Below are 23,584 nucleotides of genomic sequence, written 5' to 3' on the forward strand. Positions count from 1 at the left end.
TATTTCTGCATTTTTCCAATTTTTTCGAATTGTTTCAACTAAAACTAAAATTTATAAGAAAAATATCATTTAAAATTTTTTAATTTTATTTTGCCAAAAAAATCCGACTTTTTAAAAGTTTAAATTCAAAAAATTCAAAAATTTAAATATTTTTCTGCAAATTTGGAAAAAAATTTAAAAATAGGAAAAACACCCTTTTTGTTATTTAAAAATTGCATTTCAGTTTAAAAAAATCCGACTTTTTAAAAGTTTAAATTTCAAAAATTCAAAATTTAAATATTTTTTGCAAATTTAGGAAATTTTCAAAAATAAGAAGAACGACCTTTTTTTTAAGTTAAAAATTACATTTTAAGGCTGTTTTGTAATTTTTAGAAGAAAATTCCTATTTTCAGCTAAAATCTCAATTTTTTAAACTTTTCAATGTCATTTGATCACCTTTTGTAGCATATTACGGAAACACAAAATTCTGAGAATGCGTATTGAACAACATATTTGACGCGCAGAATATCTCGTAGCGAAAACTAATGACTACTGTAGCGCCCTTGTGTCGATTTACGGGATCTCGCGATTGTTGAAAATATTTTCTTTTCGAATTTTGACAGCGATATATTCAATTTTTCTCCGTTTTTTCTTATTGCTTTGTCATTTTCGTGCTTCTTTCAATATTTTATTCATAACTAAATTATTTTAATTGAAAACGTGTTTTAAATATTGGACGTTTTTGAATTAAAACCATTTAGTTATGAATAAAATATTGAATAAAAAGCAAAAAAATGACAAAACAATACGAAAAAAAACGAAGAAAAATTGAATATATTGCTGTCAAAATTCGAAAATAAAATATATTCAACAATCGCGAGATCCCGTAAATCGACACAAGGGCGCTACAGTAGTCATAAGTTTTCGCTCCGAGATATTGATAATTTTGCGCGTCAAATGTGTTGTGTAATACGCATTCTCAGAGATTTCGTGTTCCTGTAATAAGAATTGTCTGACAAGGAAAGTAAGTTAATCTAGTCCCGGACTTCGAATCGAGACGTATGTTTCCAAAAATTTGGCTTCCACTGGACCGCAAAAATTTCAGATTTTTTGCAAAAAAATAAAAATTTCCAAAAAGCTTCCACATTGTTTGTTTGACCCTAAAGACCCCCAAAAACAATTTTTAACCGCTCATAGCCACTTTTAAGGCCATTTACTTGACCTAGAATTCAGTAAAACCTTTCCTTGTGAGAACTTTTCGAGACATCTCGTTAGAAAATTCGAAAGAATTTTGCTACGCCACCTTCAAAAATAAAACAAAATTTCAATTTTCCCATAGAAATTATCGAAATTCTGATAAATCACAGACCCATTGAGGGGTCAACCGGATAAACACAAAGTTCTTATTTTTCTTATTTCTTGACTTGTTGATAACAAAAGAGAGTTGTTTGTGTGTGTGTGTGTGTTGTGCACTCTATTTGTAAGCACACCATCTCTCTTTTTTCCCCATTCTCTCTCTCTCTCTCATGCTTTTTCCAATCGAAAACAGTGGCTGCCCGGGGAGGGGAAAGAACGTGATTCCTACTTGCTGCACGTTTTCATTTTTTGCGCGTGCTTTTTTTTCCAGGGGAGTATATAAATAAATATGCTTTTGACGACAAAAAAAAACACCAAGGTTTTTTTCTAGATCTAGATTTTTAGGACTCTATCGTAATTTATTAAAAGTGGAGTACCGAAATCTGTGAAAATATTTTTAATTGACTCCAAATTTTCCCCTGATTCCGGAAAAAAATTCAAAAAAATTTCCCTGATTTTATATTTAAGCTTGAAATCGCCGAATTTCATTTGTGCCCCCGCATCACCTTTTTCAAATACGAGCCCAAAGAAATCCTCATTGGAGCACGCTTTGATTTTCTTCATTTAATTATTTTATTTATCTTTCGCCGAATTCAGTTTTTCTTAACCAGTTTTATTCATTTTTGTCAAAAAAAAATATTTTTCAGAAAAAAAACCGATAAAAACTCTACAAAAATGAATGAAACTGGTTTTAAAAAACTGAATTCGGCGAAAAATAAATAAAATATTTAAATGAAGAAAATCAAAGCGCGCTCCAGTGAGAATTTATTTGAGCGCGTATTTGAAAAAAGTTATGCGAGCACAAATGAAATTCTGCGATTTCAAGCTAAAGTATAAAATCAGGGAAATTTTGATTTTTTTCACATAGATATTCGAAATCAGGGGAAAATTTTGAGTCAATTAAAAATATTTCCCAGATTTCGGTACCCAATCTTTAACGAAAAAGTATATTCTAGAAGATCGAGGTTTTTTGAAATTTTTGGAAAAAAAATGCTGAAATTAGTTTTACTGCTAAACTTGAATTCCCGCGAAAATGAGACGATCAGCGATTTTACATAGAAAACTAGAATTGGACGGCGAGATTTGGTTAAAATTTTTTAAAAATCTCTTCGTCCATCGACTTTAAAATACCTAAATCAAGTTGAAAACCCAAGATAATTAAATTGTATACTCAAAATTAGACGATTATTTCAAAAAAGTTAGTTTTCAGCCGCTTGACAAGTCTGTCAAATTTCAAATTTTAATTAATTTTAGACCATTTTTTGAGGCGTCATAACTTTTTTTTGAGAAGTTTTCCAGAAGTTTCATTATGAAATTCGGTGTTTTCAGACGATTTGGAGTCAAATAAAGCAATTTTTTAAAAAAAATCGACTACATTTTGCAACATTACTTGAATAACCCAATCTCCACAGAAATTAATGTTTTGCAGCTGTTCTTTGTTCTTTGAACCTGAAAATATTCTAATAACGACATTCTGAATAACTTTTTATTTTGATCTACTGATCTCTTTTGTTTGTTTACTCCTTCCCTCAACGACTGCAGTTTCCGAAAAAAAAACATAAAAAACTCGTGAAATACTATCATTTAAACATTTATCTTAATTAATTATTTTTGTTACAAATTCAAAAACAACATTGAATATTTACAAACCATGTAAATACTCCCTCAACACAATGACTCCATAAATAGTTTTTGTGTGTGTGTGTGTGTTGCATTCCCTTTTTCGTATCTCCACCACCACCCACTCACTCACTCCATCTGGGTCTCCTTCTAGATGCAGACGGGCGGAACGTTCTCTTGTCTCGATTTTTTTCCCGTCCGTTTGTGTGTATTCCTGTCCTTGTTGGGGGCCCTTGGATATTTATTTATTTTTTTGCTGGAAAAATTTGAATTTCTTCTGGGTTTTGGGAAATGTGTTTTATTTATTTGAAAATAGCCCCCTTTGAAATGAAAAAAATTTTAAAAAAATTGCAAACAACCAACAACTTTTTGAAATATTATATTATTCAAAATTTTAATTTCAAGGTTTTGCTCTAATATATTACGTGAACACAAAATCTCTGAGAATGCGTATTACACAACACATCTTACGCGCAAAATTATTAATATCTCGTAGCGAAAACTTATGACTACTGTAGCGACCTTGTGTCGATTTACGGGATCTCGCGATTGTTGAAAATATTTTCTTTTCGAATTTTGACAGCGATATATTCAATTTTTCTTGGTTTTTTTTCGTATTGTTTTGTCGCTTTTTTGCTTTTTATTCAATATTTTATTTATAACTAATGGTAAATTATTTTAATTGAAAAACGTATTTTCAATAAAATAATTTACTATTATTTATGGTTAAAATATTGAATAAAAAGCAAAAAAGTGACAAAACAATACGAAAAAACGAAGAAAAATTGAATACATCGCTGTCAAAATTCGAAAATAAAATATATTCAACAATCGCGAGATCACGTAAATCGACACAAGGGCGCTACAGTAGTCATAAGTTTTCGCTACGAGATAATAATAATTTTGCGCGTAAAATATGTTGTGTAATACGCATTTTCAGAATTTTGTGTTCCCGTAATATATTAGAGCAAAAACTTGAAATTAAATTTGTGTATAATATATTTCAAAAAATTCTCAGAATTTTGTGCTCCCGTAATAACATTTACATTTTCTAGGTATAAAATTCGAAAAATAATAAAATAAAGAAAACTTCCAGGAAATTTACTAAATTCAGGTATTTTTTAAATTTTTTTCAAAACATGTATATAATTTTTCCTTTTTCCCATTTTTTCCAAATATCAGGGGTGGGCGGCAAACGATTTTTTCCGGCAAATCGGCAAATTGCCGGAATTAAAAATTTCCGGCAAATTTGCTGAATTTGCCGAAATTAAGTAATTTCTATAAAAATATGTAGAAAAAACGGAAAATATTCAAAAAGACACAGTTTTAAGCGTTTCCGTTTTATAAAAAATCCCTCTAAACATTCAAAAAAATGATATCCGGCAAATCGGCAAACCGGAAAATTGCCGGAATTAAAAATTTCCGGAAAATCGGCAAATTGACAATTTGCCAAAAATGAAAATTTCCGGCAAATCGGCAAACCGGAAAATTGCCGGAATTAAAAATTTCCGGAAAATCGGCAAATTGACAATTTGCCAAAAAAGAAAATTTCCGGCAAATCTGATATTCGGCAAATTACCGAAAATGAAAATTTCCGGCAAATCAGCAAACCGGAAAATTGCCGGAATTGAACATTTCCGGCAAGTCGGCAAATTGACAATTTGCCAAGAATGAAAATTTCCGGCAAACCGGCAATTTGTCGAATTTGTCGACAAATGCTGAACGGCAATTTCCGCCCACCCCTGCCATATATATACATTTTCATTGTTTCGTAACATTTTTTTCATCAAATAATTTTTTTTCAAGTACAATTTATTTCAATTTACAGATGCTTCACGCGTCTCGTTCACTGATTCGCACGTCGTCAGACCTGCACACATCGATTCGAAATTCTTCATCGACAAAACACGTATTCGCATGTGTTCTCGGTTCCGGTGTAGCTGGAAGCTCTGTAGCTTATCATTTGACGAAGAGAAATATCAAAGATGTACTCCTCTTGGAAAGAGCATCCGGTAATTAATAATTAATTAATTGGAGGAAATTTTTGAATGAAACAATATGATTTTCGACTGAAAAATCAGGAAAAAAAATTTTTGCCTGTAAAATTACAAAATGTCTGCTCAAAAAACGGAAACAAACGCAGGAACTTGAAAAATCAAAAAATTGAAAAAAAAACACTTTTTTTTTCGTTTGGACCAACTTAGGGAGCAGTTTTTGAAGTCAATTTTCAAAAAAAAAGGGTACTTGTGCACTGCAACTTTTTCCTCACGAGGGACGAGGAAAAGTGGTTTCTAGGCCATGGCCGAGGGGCCGACAAGTTTCAGCGGCCATTTATCTTGCTTTGTTTTCCGCCTGTTTTCTTTCGTTTTACACCGATCTTTCCCCCGTTTTTTCTTAATAAAACTGATAAATAAATATTTTTTGCAGATGCTAAAACAATTTCCAAGTAAAAAAATTATGTATTCAGTGGGCAAGCAGCGGTGAAAGTGGTCAATGCAATATGATGGATTACGGGAATACCAAACCTAAACTTTTTTCCAAACATGATAAATATACCGCTTAGATGTTGAAACTACCTGATTTTCATAACGAGACCGCTGAAAAAGTTTTGAGGTTTTCAAAATTCAAATTTTTTAGTGAAAAAGTCGAGGTTTTCGCACAAAATGTCGAATTTTGAAAACCTCAAAACTTTTTCAGCGGTCTCGTTATGAAAAAAGAATACATAATTTTTTTACTTGGAAATTGTTTTAGCATCTGCAAAAAATATTTATTTATCAGTTTTATTAAGAAAAAACGAAAAAAATCGGGGAAAAACGAAAGAAAACAGGCGGAAAACAAAGCAAGATAAATGGCCGCTGAAACTTGTCGGCCCCTCGGCCATGGCCTAGAAACCACTTTTCCTCGTCCCTCGTGAGGAAAATGTTGCAGTGTTGTGTATTACATGCCCTCATTTTTAAATTGAATTAAATTGTCATTAATTTCTCCAATTAAAATAAACGTGATATACATTTTTCCTCTTTAGGCTTAGAAAATGTTATTTCCTAAGCCTAAAAATACAAAAGTGTGGTTCACGTTTTTGTTTTTCATGGCTTAAAAAATTACTATTAAAATGAGTATGGCATGTAATACACAAGTACCAAAAAAAGTAGTCGATTTTTTTAAAAAATTGCTTTATTAGACTCAAAATTGTCTGAAGACATCGAATTTCAAAATGAAACTTCTTGAAAAAAAGTTTTTTCTTTTGAAAAAAAAATGCAACAATATCATGGAAAAAACGTGCGAGGCTTGCGAAAAAAGTGTGCGGGGTAGTTGCGAATTTGCTCCGCCCACTGCATCCTGTTTTCCTGTTTTGGTGGGGTCTCAGACAGATTTTTAAATTTTTTCTACCGAATCTCGCCGTCCATCGACTTTAAAATACCTAAATCGAGTTGAGAACGCATTAAATTGTATACCCAAAATTTAATTTAATTTAATTTAATTTATTACGATAGTAAAATATCGTGAGGTAGAAAAAAAAAACACACATTAATAGATACAAACCATCACAAGTGGTTACATAAATAAATTACACAAATAAAACGAAACAAAAATAAAAAGAGATGAGAAGAAAATGATGGCTACATTGGAGAAGAAGCAAAAAACAGAAATATCGATGTATAAATGGCAAGAATAAATGATGGATAGAAGTGAGGATAAGGTAACATTAGATCAGTGTTGCTTCATTGTGGGTAGTGTTCTGTTAACAAAAAAGTGTCTCCTAAGTTTAGATTTTCCTGTGCTCCAGATATATTTCTTTTTAGAACGAGTGTGGGTCTCTTGTTGCTCAAAAAACTCATATGTTTTTAAGTCTACTTTACCAGTATTCATTCTGATTATTTGGATTCTGTCAATTATTTTACGTCTCGTGCTTAAGGTTTGGAGGTCGAATAGTTCGTTACGTTCCATGGCAGTTTTGTAATCTTTATCAGTTGGATTAATATATCTTTTTTTGATTCTACTATAAAGGCGCCTAGTGAATGCGTTTTGTACAGACTCTATTGCTTTCTCATCCGATTTTTTTGTCGGAGAAGACACTACTGTTCCATATTCTAAACGAGGGCATATGAAAGTTTTGTATAAGAGAATCATTAGTTTCTTATTGGAGGTACTGTACTGGTTGAACATGTTGGCCAGTTGAAATTTAGCTAGATTGATACATTTCCTCCAATGCTCAGAGAAATCCAGCTTTTCAGAGATTAAAAATCCAAGGTCTCGGGTAATAGCTTTTCGCTCAATAGGGTAACCGTCTAGGTGGTATTTGAAATCTATTCTACGTTTTCCTACTGTGACGTGAACTGTCTTAGATTGGTTTAGAGTGAGTTTTGATCCCCTTGTCCAATCTACTACAGCATCTAGAGCAGACTGTAAATTGTTTTCGCTTTCAGTCTTAGGGGTCGATACATACGATTTCGTGTCATCTGCAAACTGCTTACATGCTACTTTTTCGGGTAATATTGATGATATATCATTAACATAGATACCAAACAAAAGTGGTGACAGAACTGCGCCTTGTGGGACGCCACAGGTGGCCAATTTTCTGGATGACAGCGTTTGCCCAATTCTAACCCTAAAGCTTCTATTTGACAGAAATTCATTCAACCATATCAGTAAATTTTTGTTCATTCTTAAAGATACGAGTTTATCTAAAAGTAAGTCATGTGGGAGCCGGTCGAAAGCCTTGGAAAAGTCTAGGTATATGATATCGATTTGCTCACCGAGATCAATACTTTTAGTCCAATCATTCAAAGATTCTAACATATTAGTCACCGTTGATTTTCTGGGGCGGAATCCATGTTGATTTTGTGACCAAAATTTGTTATCTACTAGAAATAACTCAATTTTTGCTAATATACATCTTTCGTAAACTCTGCACAAGTGCGAGGTCAAGCTAATGGGTCTGAAGTCGGTTGGATTGTTAGCGTTAGTGATTTTTCCAAGAGGTATTACAATGGATTTGGTCCAAGCGTGCGGGACTTGCCCTCTCATCATGCTCAAGTTGAAAATCTGGGCCAGAACGCTACTGATGAGAGACGATAGTATTTTTATAAACGTAAATGGGACCTGGTCGCTTGTTACAGAGCAAGACTTTTTCGAGGCCATGATCACTTTCAGAACTTCTGCATCAGTAACCCAGGGAATTGGTTGCTCTGATACAAAATCATCGGCTAGAGCAAAATTCTTGTTATTTTGATTTGTATACTGAGCCTCAAGTAGTAGGATGCTAGAAGATTTGCTTTGTCTAGTTCAGAGACAATTTCATTTTCGTCATTATCTATCAGGGTTGGAACACTACAGTTTCGCGGGTTCAGAAGAGTTTTTGCGTGTTTACTAAACTTACTATTGCCCTTTTTTTTAATAGCTTTACCTCCAGGTTACTTAGATACTTCCGCAACTTTTTTCTATATTTTCTCGCTAGGTAAATGTATTCTATAAAATCATTCATAGTTTTCGACATTATCGTTTTGCTGAATTGGTTTTTTACCATTTGTTCAAAAGACCTTAAATATTGAGGCACTGGTTTTGAAGTCTCTGGCATCGGCATAGTTGGGACTGCCTGCGAGAACATTGTTCTAATGTGGCCTAGAAAGCATTCATAAATATCGTTCACGTGGGAACGGGTATCAAATACCTTTCCCCACTCTATGTTTTCAAAGTATGTTGCACAGCAGGGCCAGTCCAGTTTCGAAAAATCTGGTATCATTTTCTTAGGGACAGATATATTTTGTAAGAGCTGTACCGTAAACTTAATGGTATTGTGGTCACTAGACCCTATTGGGGCCATGATGTTTAAATTGCTGATTACGGAATTAGAAAGAGCAACATCCAGAATTTTCGATTTGCGGGTTGGCATTTTGACATATTGTTCCAGATTATGGTTTTTGCACAGATCTACTAATAAAGAACCTAATTTAGTTTTAGAGTCGTTGAGGTCCCAGTCGATACCTCCAATATTAAGATCTCCCACAACTACAACTTTGCCTTGATGTTCCACAAGGTCTTCAATTTTACTAATTAGTCTAACAGTATTTTGATAAGTGCAAGAAGGAGTACGATATATGTTTATGATTCTAAAGGGAACTACGTCAATGTTCAGGTCATTTACGAGAATTTCATAAGCGTTAATTTTAGATTCTGAAACTACTGTTTCACATGGGATTTCTACTTTTACCACATTACAAACACCTCCACCTCGTTTACCTTTAGCACGATCCGTACGGAAGACAGAGTATTGATTACTGAGACCCGTCACTTGCCTATACGATAAATCGACATGGGGCTGCTCCTATATCCAAGAATTGAAACAGCATTCTCACACGCTTCACATTGTTGAAATTCTGCTCGTGCTGGAACCGGGAATCAGACTCTGGGACATTTCTTATGACAATGGATCTTCTTCGTTCTTTGATATCGGCATAGTTTTCTTCGACTGGGTTACATCCATTTTTCAACTCTAGCTCCAAAGCATCTAATTTCTTTTTCTGTTCTTCTAATTGTTTCGTCAACGAATCGATTGATACATTAATCGGAGTAAGAAACTTCTCGAAGTATTTTCCCAAACATCTATCAAAAACATCCATCTTGGAGGCAATGAACTTATCCGTCTTGAAGTACGCTTCAATCTTTTCATCAACCGAATCTCCACTCACAACAGCTTCTTCATCTTTACCGGTCTTGCGTCGTTTTGCTTTATCAGATGGTTCAGCCATTTCGCGGATGAAGACGACACGCGAAATTTGGCGATGATTCCAAAAAAATGCAGTTTCCAGCCGCTTGACAAGTCTTTCAAATTTTAACTAATTTTAGGCCATTTTTTGAGCCGTCATAACTGTTTTTTGAGAAGTTTTCAAGAAGTTTCATTATGAAATTCGGTGTTTTCATACAATTTTGAGTCTAAAAATTCAATAAAAACAATTTGACTACACCACCTTTAAACTGTAATTTTTGACTGGAAATTTAGTTTAAAATATTTGAAAAAAAAAATTACTAGCAACTTGTATTTTTAGCGAAAAATTTTGATTTTTCCCCCTCAAAAAACCCTTCCAAATTATAGATGGAGACTTCGGCGTACACGGTAATGTTTTACTTGTAGTTTGTAGTTTACAAGCATGCAATCGTGTTGTTGTATTCACACTTTTTTGTTGTGTTTTTGAAAAAAAACTAATAGTAAACCAAAAAAAATATAAAATCGAGTTTTAATTAACCAAATTCGGCAATATTGCTGTTAACTAGGCGAAAAATTGGATTTTTTACGATATTTTCGTGAAAATTTAGGAACAATTTTAAAATATAGGCGAAAACCTGATAATTTAAATTTCTAAAAAATTTTATAACGAAATTCAGTAAAATTTCAATTTTTCCTCTAAAATTTAAGCTAAAATCAGAAAACTTTTCGGCAATTTTTTTTCGATAAATTCGGCAAATTTCGACAAATGCCAATTTAGCTGATTTGCCGGAAATTTTCATTTTTGGCAAATTGCCAATTTGCCGGAAATTTGCCGAGTTACCGATTTGCCGGAAATTTTTAAATTCCGGCAAGTTTCTGATTTTCCGGAAAATTTCAATTCCGGCAAAGTGCCGGTTTACCGATTTGCCGGATGTTTTCAGTTCCGGCAAAGTGCCGTTTTGCACTTTTGCCGGATATTTTCGTTTTCGGCAAATTGCCGATTTTTCGGAAATTTTCATTTTCGGCAATTTGCCGATTTACCGATTTGCCGGATGTTTTCAATTCCGGCAAAGTGTCTTTTTGCACTTTTGCCGGATATTTTCGTTTTCGGCAAATTGCCGATTTGCCGGATTGTTTCAATTCCGGCAATTTTTCGGTTTGCCGATTCGACATAAGTTTTCAATTCTGGTAGTTTGATTCCCAACAAAAAAAAGCATGAAATCCCCTTTAAATTCCTTTTTTTTCCCCCAATAGAAGAATGTGCTAATTTAGTGAAAAAAGCTAGTCTACATTTAAAATTGAAAAATCTCCAACTTTTTCAGGCGTTGCATCACCATCTGGAACATCCTTCCATTCTCCTGGTCTCGTGTCAGCCAGTCATCCAGCTCACAGATATAAGCCGATTTTGGCTCATTCCATCGAGCTCTACTCGAAATTGGAAGCCGAAACCGGAGTGGTACGGTTTTTGAAAAACAGTTTTAGGAAAATTTTGAATTTTTAAAAAAATTTGAAATTTTCTTTTTTTTTCGAATTTGAATCCAAAATTCACTACTAAAATCGATAAAAATTATCAATTTTTCCAGAACATTGACTTCCAACCAACTGGAACCATCCGATTGGCCACAAATGAGACTCGATTGGCTGAATTCAGAAAATATGTGAACCGTGATTACTATAAGGTTAATACGTGGAAAAAAGCGAGAAAAACGGATTTTTTTACTGAAAAATTCGAATTTTCGAGGAAAATCTGATTTAGGACGCCAAATTAAAAAAACCTTTTTTTGCGAAAATTTGAGATTTTTTCAAAAAATTGGTTTTTAGACGTACTTTTTGGCAAAAACATAAATTTTAAAAATTTCCACAAAATTACCTATTGCGCCATGTTTAGTGTCAAAATATTGAGAAACACATGTTTTTTCTGAAAAAAAATTTTATTTCACTGGAAATTTTGAAAAAAAAAATTTTTTTTGGGTTAAAAAATTTTGTTTTTGAAAAATATTCGAAAAATGTCAAAAAAAATGTATGTGCGAAAAAAAAAATTAAAACTATTTTTCTGAAAAAAAAGTAAGAAATTTTTCTAATTTCTTCGTCTATTTTCATGAGCCCTGGATATCTTTTTTTTTTATTGGGTTAAAAAATTTTTTTTTTTTGAAAAATCTTCGAAAAAAACGTTTTTTTTTGAAAAATCTTCGAAAAAAACGCATTTTTCGAGAAAAAAAAACTCGAAAACCCAAATTTTTTGCAACGAGCCCTGGTTATATTTTTTAAAAATGGGTTTAAAAAATGTTTTTTTTTTCCAAAAAAATACGTTTAAAAACAGTTTTCGAAAAATTTGAATATTGAAAAAAAAGTGCGAAAAAGTACGTTTCAAAAAAAAAATGACTCGAAAAAAAGAAAGATTATATTTTTGAAAAATTTGCGAAAAAATATGTTCAAAAACAAAAAAAAGCGTTTAAAAACAGTTTATCGAAAAATTTGAAATTTTTTCAAATGTGTGAAAAAGTACGTTAAAAAACCATTTTTCGATTAAAAAAACTCGAAAACTCAAATTTTGCAAAAAATGTCAACTTTTTAAGTCTATTTTCTACGAGCCCTGGATATCTTTTTAAGGGATAAAATTTTTTTTTTTAATATTCGAAGAAATCTTTTTAAAACATTTTTTCACACCAATGAAGAATGCTAACATTTTTTAAAATAAAAGTGCGAAAAAATACGTTTAAACCATTTTTCGAGAAAAAATTCAAAGTTTTCAGTGGATTTACTACGAGCCCTGGATATATTTTTTAAAAACGGGTAAAAATTTTTGTCTTTGAAAATCTTCAAAAAAAAAAAACATAAAAAACAGTTTATCGAAAATTTTGACATTGTTATTTTAATGTGCGAAAAAGTACGTTAAAAACCATTTTTTGAAAAAAAAATTGATCTCGAAAATGAGCAAAATATCATATTTTTGAAAAACTTATCTACGAAAAAATTTCACCATTTCGAAATTTTGCAAAAATTTGTCTACGAGCCCTGTATAATTTGAAAAAAAAAAATCAAAAAAAAATTTATAATAATTTTCAGGAAGGAGATGTATGCAAAACGACGCTCCTCACCCCGGATCAAGTCCGAGAGCTTGCTCCAGACGTAGATCACTCGAAAATCCTCGGAGCTCTTCACACAACCAACGATGGAACTATCTCGGCTCGGGCTCTCACTCAGGCTCTCGTCGTTGGAGCCAAAAATGGTGGAGCACAAGTGATTGATGGTGCAATTCCGAAAGAAATTAAATATGATAAGGAGAAAGGACATTGGATTATTGCGTTGGAAGATGGAACACTCGTTACCACAAGGAATTTGATTAATGCTGGCGGAATTTGGGCAAATGATATTGCACGGCTCTCTGGACATGCTCTACCTGTTGTTGTCGTTGAGCATCAATATGCTGTGCTTACGGTAATTAATGCGTATTGCACAACATATTTGACGCGCAAAATATCTTGTAGCGAAAACTACAGTAATTCTTTAAAGGTGGTGTACAGGGCTGTTGCAAAAAAACATTTTCAACCAAAAATACAAATTTTTTTTGTTTGAAATTTGGGCCAAAAAACAAAAAATCTAATTTTTCAAAAAAAAAAATCTCTTGATTTCAAACGGGACAAAACGGAATTTTTCATGTAATTGTTATAAAAATTGAACAAAATTTTTTTTGTTATTCTTTGTTTAATTTTTTGGTTTTTTTTTTTTGGTTTTTTTGATCCCAAAAAACCAACAAAAAAAACAACAGCCCTGGTGGTGAATTTGAATTTTTTAAAAATTACTTTATTAGACTCAAAATTGTCTGAAAACACCGAATTTTATAATAACTTCTCAAAAAAAAAGTTATGATGGCTCAAAAAATGGCCTAAAATTAGTTAAAATTTGAAATTTGACCGACTTGTCAAGCGGCTGGAAACTAACTTTTTTTTTTTTGAAATCACCTCGGCAATTCGCCGCAACTTATCCACCAACATTTGCAACTTTTCTACCAATTTTATTTTCTCGCAACTTTTAAGCTATCTTTAGCAACTTCTTTCCCGCCTTTAGACGACTTTTTTAACCGAGTTCAGCCAATTTTTCAAAAATTTTCATTGCAAATTTTGTGGGTATCCCCAACTAAGATATTTTGCCCAACTTTAGCAACGTTTTTTTTTGGTGCATAAGTTGCGGCGATTTACCGAGACCGTCAAACTTTGAGTATACAATGAAATTATCTTACAATTTTTTTTCAACGAAATTTGCCGATAAATTTAAATTTCAGAATTTCAGAAAAATTTAAATTTTTAAAAAATTTTTGCCTGTAAAATTACAAAATGTCTGATCAAAAAACGAAAAAAAAAAGCTCAGGAACTTGAAAAATTAAGAAATTGGAAAAAAATCGTTTTTTTTTGTTTGGATCAAAGTAAGGAGCAGTTTTTGAAGTCAATTTTCAAAAAAAAAATAGTCGAATTTTTTTATTGCTTTATTAGACTCAAAATTGTCTAAAAACGCCGAATTTCATCATGAAACGTCTTGAAAACTTCTCAAAAAACAGTTATGACGGCTCAAAAAATGGCCTAAAATTAGTTAAAATTTGAAATTTGACCGACTTGTCAAGCGGCTGGAAACTATTTTTTTTTGAAATTACCGTCTAATTTTGGGTATACAATTTAATTATCTTGAGTTTTCAACTTCATTTAGGTATTTTAAAGTCGATGTAAGAAGAGATTTGCTGAAAAAAAAATTTAAAAATCTCGCCATCGACTTTAAAATACCCAAATGAAGTTGAAAAACCGAGATAATTAAATTGTAAACTCAAAATTTGACGGTGATTTCAAAAAAAAAAAAAGTTTCCAACCGCTTGACAAGTCGGTAAAATTTCAAATTTTAATTAATTTTAGGCCATTTTTTGAGTCGTTTATAACTTTTTTTGAGAAGTTGAAGGTTTCAAGAAGATTCATTATGAAATTCGATGTTTTCAGACAATTTTAAGTCTAATAAAACAATAAAACAAAATTCGACTACACCACCTTTAAAATCTGAATGTTTATCACAAAAAAAATCGTGCGAAATTCAATTTTCTAGGGCTTTGAATTGCTGAAAATCCAAGGATTTTTTTGAATTCAAAAAAAAAAAAAACTTTACACATTGAAAATTAATAATTTTCAGCCAAACAAAACGCCAGGACCAACACCAGCAATCATCGATCATGATTCGACATTCTACGTACGAAAAAGTGGAGATGACTATCTTTTCGGAGGTTTCGAGAGTCTTGAAAAGACCGTAATCCGTGAAGATTGGTACAAGAAAGGAGTACCAACTGAAGGATCGAAATCAATTCAAGCAGATTTCTCACGCCTAGATGATGCCTACAAACGGGCTTGTGATCTGATTCCAGGCCTTCAAGGGTCGAAAGTTGATGCAAGAGCTGCCGTATTTAGTATGACTCCAGATGGTTATCCGCTAGTTGGACCATATGATAAGAATTATTGGATGTCAACTGGTTTCCTCGATGGAGTCAGCAGTGGTGGTGGAATTGGAAAATATTTAGCTGATTGGATAGTTGATGGAGAACCACCGGCAGAGTTGTTTGATACGGATGCGAGTAGATATGAGAGATGGGGAGATCGAAAATTCTTTACTGAACGATCTCGTGAGACGTACTCCATGTACTATAACTGGTCGTATACTGATCGATCGGCTGGACGACCGACTGATCGAATTAGTGGAGTCTATGGAAGACTTAAGAAGGATGGGGCTTCCTTTTCGTTTAGGTACATATAATACAATTTGATAAATATTGATATTGAAAACTGACAATTATGTGATTTTCGAATTTCCCACATTTTTTCAAGAATCGTTTTGAAAATATGCTTGCTCGTTTCACGGCAAATTGATTTGTCGGAAAATTCGGCAAATTTTGCTGATTTGACGGAAATTTTCAATTCCGGCAAATTGCCGATTTGCCGGAAACTTTCAATTCCGGCAAATTGCCGGTTTGCCGATTTGCCGGAAATCTTCGATTCCGGCAAATTGTCGATTTGCCGGATATTCTCAATTCCAGCAAATTGCCGATTTGCCGGAAATTTTCAATTCCGGCAAATTGCCGGTTTGCCGGAAATTTTCAATTCCGGCAAATTGCCCGTTTGCCGGAAATTTTCAATTCCGGCAAATTGCCTTAAGAAGGATGGGGCTTCTTTCTCGTTTAGGTATAATACAATTTGATTAATATTGATAATGAAAACTGAAAATTATGAGATTTTCGAATTTCCCACATTTTTCAATTTTCAAAAAAAAAAGTGCTGAAAATCCTAAAGTTTTGGATTTTCTTTGTTGATATTTTCTGAAGTTATCTAGATTTTATCAATTTTAAATTTTTAAAAAATATATTTAATTGACTCAAAATTTTCCCCTGATTCCTAATATATTTTTTTGATTTTATATTTTTTTTCCTGATTCCGTTGCCACTAATCGAAATTTTTTTCGAAAATCCAGATCCCGTAAAGTTTTCTTCATTTTCGTCGGTTTTTTTTTCAAATTTTTTTTTGAAAACGTGTATTTTAAAGCCAATTAAACATTAATTATTATCAAAAAACTAACAAAATTTTAGATTTTCTTTCAAGTCGTCAATTTGAAGTTTGCTAGTTTTTTGATAATAATTAATGTTTAATTGACTAAAATACACGTTTTCAAGAAAAATATTGAAAAAAAACTCGCTGAAAAACGGAATTCAGCATCCGATAAATATTTAAAATCTCTTAAATCTACACAAATCTCGTAAATCAACAATGGCGGTTCTGGCGCGAAAATTCGAAATCTCATAGGTGAACAAGGTGATTTCAAGCTTAAATATAAAATCAGGGAAATTTTTTGGAATTTTTCACATAGATATTCAGAATCAGGGGAAAATTTGAAGTTAATTGAAAATATTTCCTAGATTTCGGTACTGCGCCTTTAATCCTTTAACCGAAATTTGAGACTTTGTTTTTTCGGACCCAAAATGGTCCAAAACTACCGAATTTCGTAATGAGACGTTCTGAAAATTTTTCATAAAAAAGTTATGGCCGCTCAAAGTTTTGAAAAAATGGCCTGTTTTTAGCTAAAATCTCAAATTTTGGCAACTTTTCAGTGTCGCAGCGGTTGAAACTTAATTTTTATTCGATTATCATCCGGTAATGCATATTTTCGCAATTTGTTACGTATTATTTCGTTAATTGAGATGCTTTTTCGGTTTATGCGGGCACAAAATTGTATCATATTTGTGCCCGCATTGACCGTAAAAGCATCTCAATTAACGAAATAATACGTAACAAATTGCGAAAATATGCATTAAAGAGTGCTAATCAAATAAAAATTAAGTTTCAACCGCTGCGACACCAATAAGTTGCCAAAATTTGAGATTTTAGCTAAAAATAGGCCATTTTTTCCAAAACTTTGAGCGGCCATAACTTTTTTTTGAAAAATTTTCCGAAAGTTTCATTACGGAATTTGGTAGGTTTGGACCATTTTTGGGTCTAAAAACGCAAAGTCTCAAATTTCGGTACTCCACCTTTAAATAATTTCAGAAATGGTTGGGAAGTGGCGAATTCGTTCAATATGGGTGTCCAGAATGAGGAATACCTTCCGACTTTAATTCGAGAATATGAAATGGTTACCAACAAATGTGGAGTTATCGATTTATCGTGGAAGGGAAAAATTGAGGTTAAAGGAAATGATGCTGAGAAGTTGATGGATTATGCGATTGCTTCTCAGGTATAGAATATATGAATTTTTTTTGCAAAAAAAAAATTTCAAAAAAAAACAACTGAAAACTTGTCCCTTTGCAATTTTTTTTTTGGCTTTTTATGCTCCGCTTTTCAATTTTTTCCAAAAAAAAAACTTTTCACTTGATTTGGAGCACTTTTTTTACATTTTTTTTCGAGACATTTTCCCGCGAAAAAATGTTTTAAAAAATGAGAAATTTTCGATTTTTCAGCCAATTTCCGAGTTTTCTCTAAGGAAAGTGAATGAAAAATTGAAAAATCTGAAATTTCTGAAAATTACCTTAAAAGTGGTGTAGTCGAATTTGTTTCATTGCTTTATATTACTTAAAATTGTCTGAAAACACCGAATTTCATAATGAAACTTCTTGAAAATTTCTCAAAAAAAAAGTTGTGACGGCTCAAAAAATGGCCTAAAATTAGTTAAAATTTGAAATTTGACCGACTTGTCAAGCGGCTGGAAACTATATTTTTTTTGAAATCACCGTCAAATTTTGAATGTAATTATCTTGGGTTTTCAACTTGATTTAGGTATTTTAAAGTCAATGGACGGCGAGATTTGGTAGAAAAAATTTAAAAATATCGGAGGCCCCACCAAAACAGGATTCACGAAAACAGGATGAAGTGGGAGGAGCAAGTTCGCAACTACCGCATACTTTTTTCGCAAGCCTCACACGTTTTTTCCATGATATTGTTGTTTTTTTTTCAAAAGAAAAAACGTGCGAGGCTTGCAAAAAAAGTGTGCGGTAGTTACAAACTTGCTCCGCCCACTGCATCCTGTTTTCGTGAATCCTGTTTTGGTGGGGCCTCCGATATTTTTAAATTTTTTCAGCAAATCTCGCCGTCCATTGACTTTAAAATACCTAAATTGAGTTGAAAACGCATTAAATTGTATACTAAAAATTTGACTGTAATTTCAAAAAAAAAGAAGTTTCCAGCCGCTTGACAAGTCGGTCAAATTTCAAATTTTAACTAATTTTAGGCCATTTTTTAAGCCGTCATAACTTTTTTTTTTGAGAAGTTGAACTTTTCAAGAAGTTTATTATGAAATTCGGTGTTTTTAGACTATTTCGAGTCTAATGAAGCAATAAAAAAATTCTACTATACCACCTTTTTTGAAAATTTCTGTAGAAAATAAATTTTCACGAGAAACTGGCGACATAAAGAAAATTGTTGAAATTTTGCAAAAATTAGTTTTATCCAAAAAAAAAAATTGAATTTTTTCCAGATCCCAGCACTCGGAAAAATCAGCTCGGGCCTAATGCTGACCCGTCACGGAGGTATCCTTGGTCCAATGATGATTTTCCATCATGATCGCCAGCGTTCGGCGTTCATCTTGCTCACCGAGCCCGAACGAGAATCACGAGATTTGTATTGGCTCCGAAGAGCAGCCGCCGAGAAGAAGTTTGATGTTCAGGTGTCTATCGTCTCTGAATATCTTGCATCTCTGGCTCTTGTCGGACCAAAAAGTCGTGAAGTTTTGTCTGCACTGACAAAATCCGATGTTTCGGATGAAGGATTCCCACAGAAATCGACACGAATGATTCGTCTTGGACCAGTTGGAGTCGTCTGTGCGCGATCATCAACATCGACTGGACAACTCTCCTACGAGCTATTCCACAATCGTGCCGAGACCGCGAAACTCTACAATGCTGTGATGAGCGCGGGCCGTGAACACGGAATTGTGAACTTCGGACAAGCGGCGTTGAATATGATGAGATTGGAGCATGGATATAAGATTTGGGGAAAAGAGCTCACTTTGGACACTAATCCATTCGAGTGTGGAATCGGTGGACTTGTTGATTTTGAGAAAAAGGAATTTATTGGACGGGAATCTGCTCTTGAGTTGAAAAAGAAGGACTTTGAGTACGTTCTCTGATTATTTTTTCGCTGTTTTGTCCGAAAAAATTGAATTTTTGACCCTAAAAATTAAATTTTTGACCCTAAAAATTGAATTTTTGACCCTAAAAGCTGAATTTTTTACTCAAAAAATTTGAATTTTTGATCCAAAAAATAGAAAAAAGTTGAGGCACCACAAAAAAGGAGAACAGCGAGAATGAGAACTGAAACCACGCCCATTTTTCCGTGCCGCTCGTAAGTTTTCTGCAAAGTGTTGTTTTCAAACGAGACAACGAAACTCCGAAATAGCGCGCTGTCTCGATTGAAAACAAAAATTTGCAGAAAAACTTGCGCGCGGCACGGAAAAATGGGCGTGGTTTCAGTTCTCATTTTTCACAAAAAATTACTAAAAACTGGGCGGGGCTTATTCTCTGTTTTTACACGAAAAATTGAATTTTTTGCAACAAAAATGGAAAAAAAAATCGGCTGAAACGGAGAACTGGAGATTTTTTCAAATTTTTTGCAGACCACGCCCATAGAATGGCTTAAAACAACAGATTTTTCCCGATTTTTGTATAAAGAAGCATACTATCTCGAGGCGCCATGTTTTCAAGATCTAGTTGAAACAAGGTCTACGGAAAGAAGATCTACGAAAACTAGGTCTACGAAAACAAGATCTACGAAAAGAAGATATGCGAAAACAGTATCTACGAAAACAAGATCTACATTTTCAGGATCTGGCACCGCGCCAACTGCGATTTTCGCAATTTTCTCGATGAAAATCGAAACAACGATGCTCCGATATTACGCATCGCGCGTTGTTTAGCGTTTAGAAAAACCTTTTTTGAAAGAAAAACTTTTGGAAAACGCTAAACAACGCGCAATGCGTATCGGAGCATCATTGTTTCGATTTTATTCGAGAAAACTACAAAAACCGCAGTGCCAGATTCTGAAAACGTAGATCTTGTTTTCGTAGATCATGTTTTCGGAGATCTTGTTGTCGTAGATCTTGTTTCCGTAGATCTCGTTTTTGTAGTTCTCCAAAATGTAGATCTTGTTCTGGTAGATCTTGTTTTCGTAGGTCTTGTTTTCGTAGGTCTTGTTTTCGTAGATCTTTTTTTTCGTAGATCTTGTTTTCTTAGAGATTGTTTTCGTGGATCTTGTTCTGGTAGATCTTCTTTTGGTAGATCTTCTTTTCGTGGATCTCGTTTTGGTAGGTCTTGTTTCCGTAGATCTATTTCTCCGCCCATTTTTTTCGAGTTTTTAGTAGAATAAATCAAAAAATGGTCTGGAAACAATGATGGAAAATATTTGAAAAAAAAAAAAAAAAAAAAAAAACTTTGAAAAGCCTTCAAAATAAGTACCAAGAAATGGGCGGGGCTTATCAGACCACGCCCACTTCCTGGACGTAACTCGATTCGAAATTTGATTTATCGATCTTTGAATTTTGCAAAATTTTTTGTCGCACAGAAAGTGGGGCGGAGCGTAGAGTTCGCAACACTGCCGCACGGGGTTTGCCTCCGCCCCTTTTTCACTGCTTTTTTTGTGGATTTTTTCAATACTATCGAAACTTCATTGAAAAAAATCCACAAAAAAAGCAGTGGAAAAGGGGCGGAGACAAACCCCGTGCGACAGTGTTGCGAAGGCTATGCTCCGCCCCACTTTCTGTGCGACAAAATTTCTTGCAAAATTCAAGGATCGATAAATCAAATTTCGATCGTAGTCCAGGAAGTGGGCGTGGGCGAGGAGAAACTCCGCCCATTTCTTGGTAGTCTTTTTTCCTGAACGTAACTAATCTCTGTAAGTGATTCCAGTCGTCGCCTCGCATTGATTACATTTGATACGGAAGAGGGATGTGTGTTGGATGATAGATATGTTCCAAGCGGAAATGAAGTTATTCGAATCGATGGAAAAGAAGCGGTAGGACGGGCATTTTTAGTGGTTTTCCCCAAAAAAATTTTAATATTTCTTGCAGAGAGTCGGCCAGATCACATCCGGAGCCTACAATGTCCGCCTTCAGAAGCCTATTGCATTCGCGTGGATTGACAACGCCGTTGGAAAGAACGAACGGGTAATTTGGCGGGAAATTCGAAAATTTTGGTTGAAAAATTGGAATTTTCGCTGCAAAATTTGAAGTTTTTGACTGAAAATTTGCAAATTTTAACTGAAAATTTCCAAATTTTCACATCAAAATTTACTATTAAAATATATTTCTCGATCCTTGAATTTTGCAAAAATTTTTGCCGCACAAAAAACGGGGCGGAGCGTAGCCTTCGCAACACTGCCGCACGGGATTTGTCTCCGCCCCTTTTCCACTGCTTTTTTTGTTGATTTACTAGTCTTTTTCTTTTTTTTTTCGAATTGGATAACATTTTCATTCGAAAGAAAAAGAAAAAGACAAGTAAAATTGAAAAAATCAACAAAAAAGCAGTTGAAAAGGGGCGGAGGCAAACCCCGTGCGGCAGTGTTGCGAAAGCTAAGCTCCGCCCCGTTTTCTGTGCGACAAATTTTTTTTTTTCAAAATTCAAGGATCCGATTAATAAATTTTAATAGTAAAGTTTTGGCTGAAAACTTGGAATTTTGACAAAAATTTAAATGTTGAAATTTTTTTCCCAATTTCCAGCTCGTCGTTGACATTGGAGACAAACGACTTTTCGCCACCAGTCTGGAGACCCCAACGATCCCACCAATTCAATAAACCCTCGTCCCCTTTGGCACTAAATTTTTTAAATTCTAAATCCCCTCTGATTTTCCCATTTTATTTATTTGTTGTTTCCCTCCTTGCCCCGACCCCTTCGTATTCATTTTTATGTGTGTGTAGAACGTTTTTTTTTCTCTTAGTTTTTAGTCTCTCACTGACTGCTGCCTGCTCTTATTCGGTTAATATAAATAAAGTATCCAGTTTTTGATTTGATTTAATACTTGAAGGATGTGTGGAGACTTGGAGTATTGTGAGATTTTCGATAATTTCACCGAGTATTTTGGTAGTGTACTTTTTTGTTTTTCATATCGTGGAAATAACTGGAAACATGCAAAAGCCCGATTTTCAACATTTTATGACCTTTAAGCCCAACATGAAGCTACTGATTGGGATATTTGTTCCAAACTTTCAAAAATGGGAAAGTACACACCTCGCAATATTCTGGGGCATTTTCAAAAAATTTCAACAGTTTTGTGTCATTTTAGAGCAACATTTGTAAATGGCTTCTACAAAGTTTTTTGGGTCCACTCGACGTTTAAGCTCATATCTGAGGGAGCTTTCTTTACGAAACTTTACAGACACACATTCAAAAAGATACTAATCATGCATCATAAACAATAGCTTCATCAAGCTTCGAATAACTTTGGACAGTTCAAATAAGTTTAGTTCAGTTTTGTCCAAGTTACTAATTTCTCTAAATTTTGAAATTTTTGATACAAAGTTTTTTCTTCTACATTAGTTTAAATGTTTAAATGATAAAAATCAAATTCTAGTGTTTAAAATTTGAAAAATCATTTAAAAAACAAAAGTTTTGAAAAATTGTCGAAAAAATATTTTATTAATTGAATATGTAACTTGAACTGACCAATGTTATTCGAAGCTTGATGAAGCTATTGTTTATGATGCATGATCATTATCCCTTTAAATGTATGTCTGTAAAGTTTCGTAAAGAAAGCACTGTGTGCGTTTGCGCTTCGCTGATGTATGATTTATGCCTCAAAAGACACAATGTATACCCCGCGATTTAACTGTGGTTAAGTAGTAACGAGATGGGTTCTGGTGGTGAAGGTTGTGGGTTCGATCCCTTGCGTTATAAAGCTTTTTTTTAAAGTTTTTACTGTATTTTAAAAACAGTAAAAAGTGTGATTGAAATTACTTTTACTGACTTTCTCCACCTTTTTGAGTTTCTTATAAACGTTTGCATCACATTTTCTCACATTTTTTGAATTAAAAAAATTTCAAAAAAAATCAAAATTTTCATCATCAAAGTCATGAAAAAAAAATAGAAATCTCAGAAAATTTTGAAAACACGCCGGAATAAATTAGCAGAACGAACAGAACATAACGTTAATTTTTAAAAAAAGTAATAAACTCGTGAATTAGGAGCATCTGTGAGCTGGGAATCCACTTCCACATGGTGAAAGCAGATACATTTTTTGCAATATGGACAACGGACATATGCCGCGTTTTGGCATTGTAGTATGCATTTGCCAGTAGCTTCGAGACAGTATTTGGAAGGTGTCTCGAATTCAGATGGATGTGAGTCAATGTAGCCTCCTTTGAACCAACCGTACTGCCAGCATGTCTCGAATCTGGGTGCACAGAAAAAGAAGTACACGGCCGAAA

At 33.5% G+C, this 23,584-nt stretch overlaps 1 protein-coding gene across 4 annotated transcripts; it reads left to right on the forward strand.

Moving 5' to 3' along the window:
• Positions 1-4,781: 4,781 nt before the first annotated feature.
• Positions 4,782-22,165, forward strand: Y37E3.17 (Dimethylglycine dehydrogenase, mitochondrial; the record flags this gene model as incomplete). Of its 4 annotated transcripts, none has more annotated exons than NM_001026575.8 (11): positions 4,784-4,967; positions 10,046-10,066; positions 10,981-11,114; positions 11,242-11,337; positions 12,725-13,096; positions 14,828-15,432; positions 17,224-17,410; positions 18,647-19,284; positions 21,072-21,177; positions 21,233-21,328; positions 21,881-22,163. In NM_001026575.8, the coding sequence occupies 11 exons, from the start codon at positions 4,784-4,786 to the stop codon at positions 21,953-21,955; spliced, it is 2,514 nt and encodes an 837-aa protein (NP_001021746.1). The 4 variants fall into 4 exon arrangements, with proteins under 4 accessions (NP_001360455.1, NP_001021746.1, NP_001360456.1 ...); NM_001373684.2 differs by having other exon boundaries at positions 21,063-21,177; positions 21,881-21,955; NM_001373685.2 differs by lacking the exon at positions 10,046-10,066 and having other exon boundaries at positions 4,782-4,967; positions 21,063-21,177.
• Positions 22,166-23,584: the final 1,419 nt, after the last annotated feature.

This window comes from Caenorhabditis elegans, chromosome I (genome assembly GCF_000002985.6).
Source record: "Caenorhabditis elegans chromosome I".
NCBI classification, from domain to species: Eukaryota; Metazoa; Nematoda; class Chromadorea; order Rhabditida; family Rhabditidae; genus Caenorhabditis; species Caenorhabditis elegans.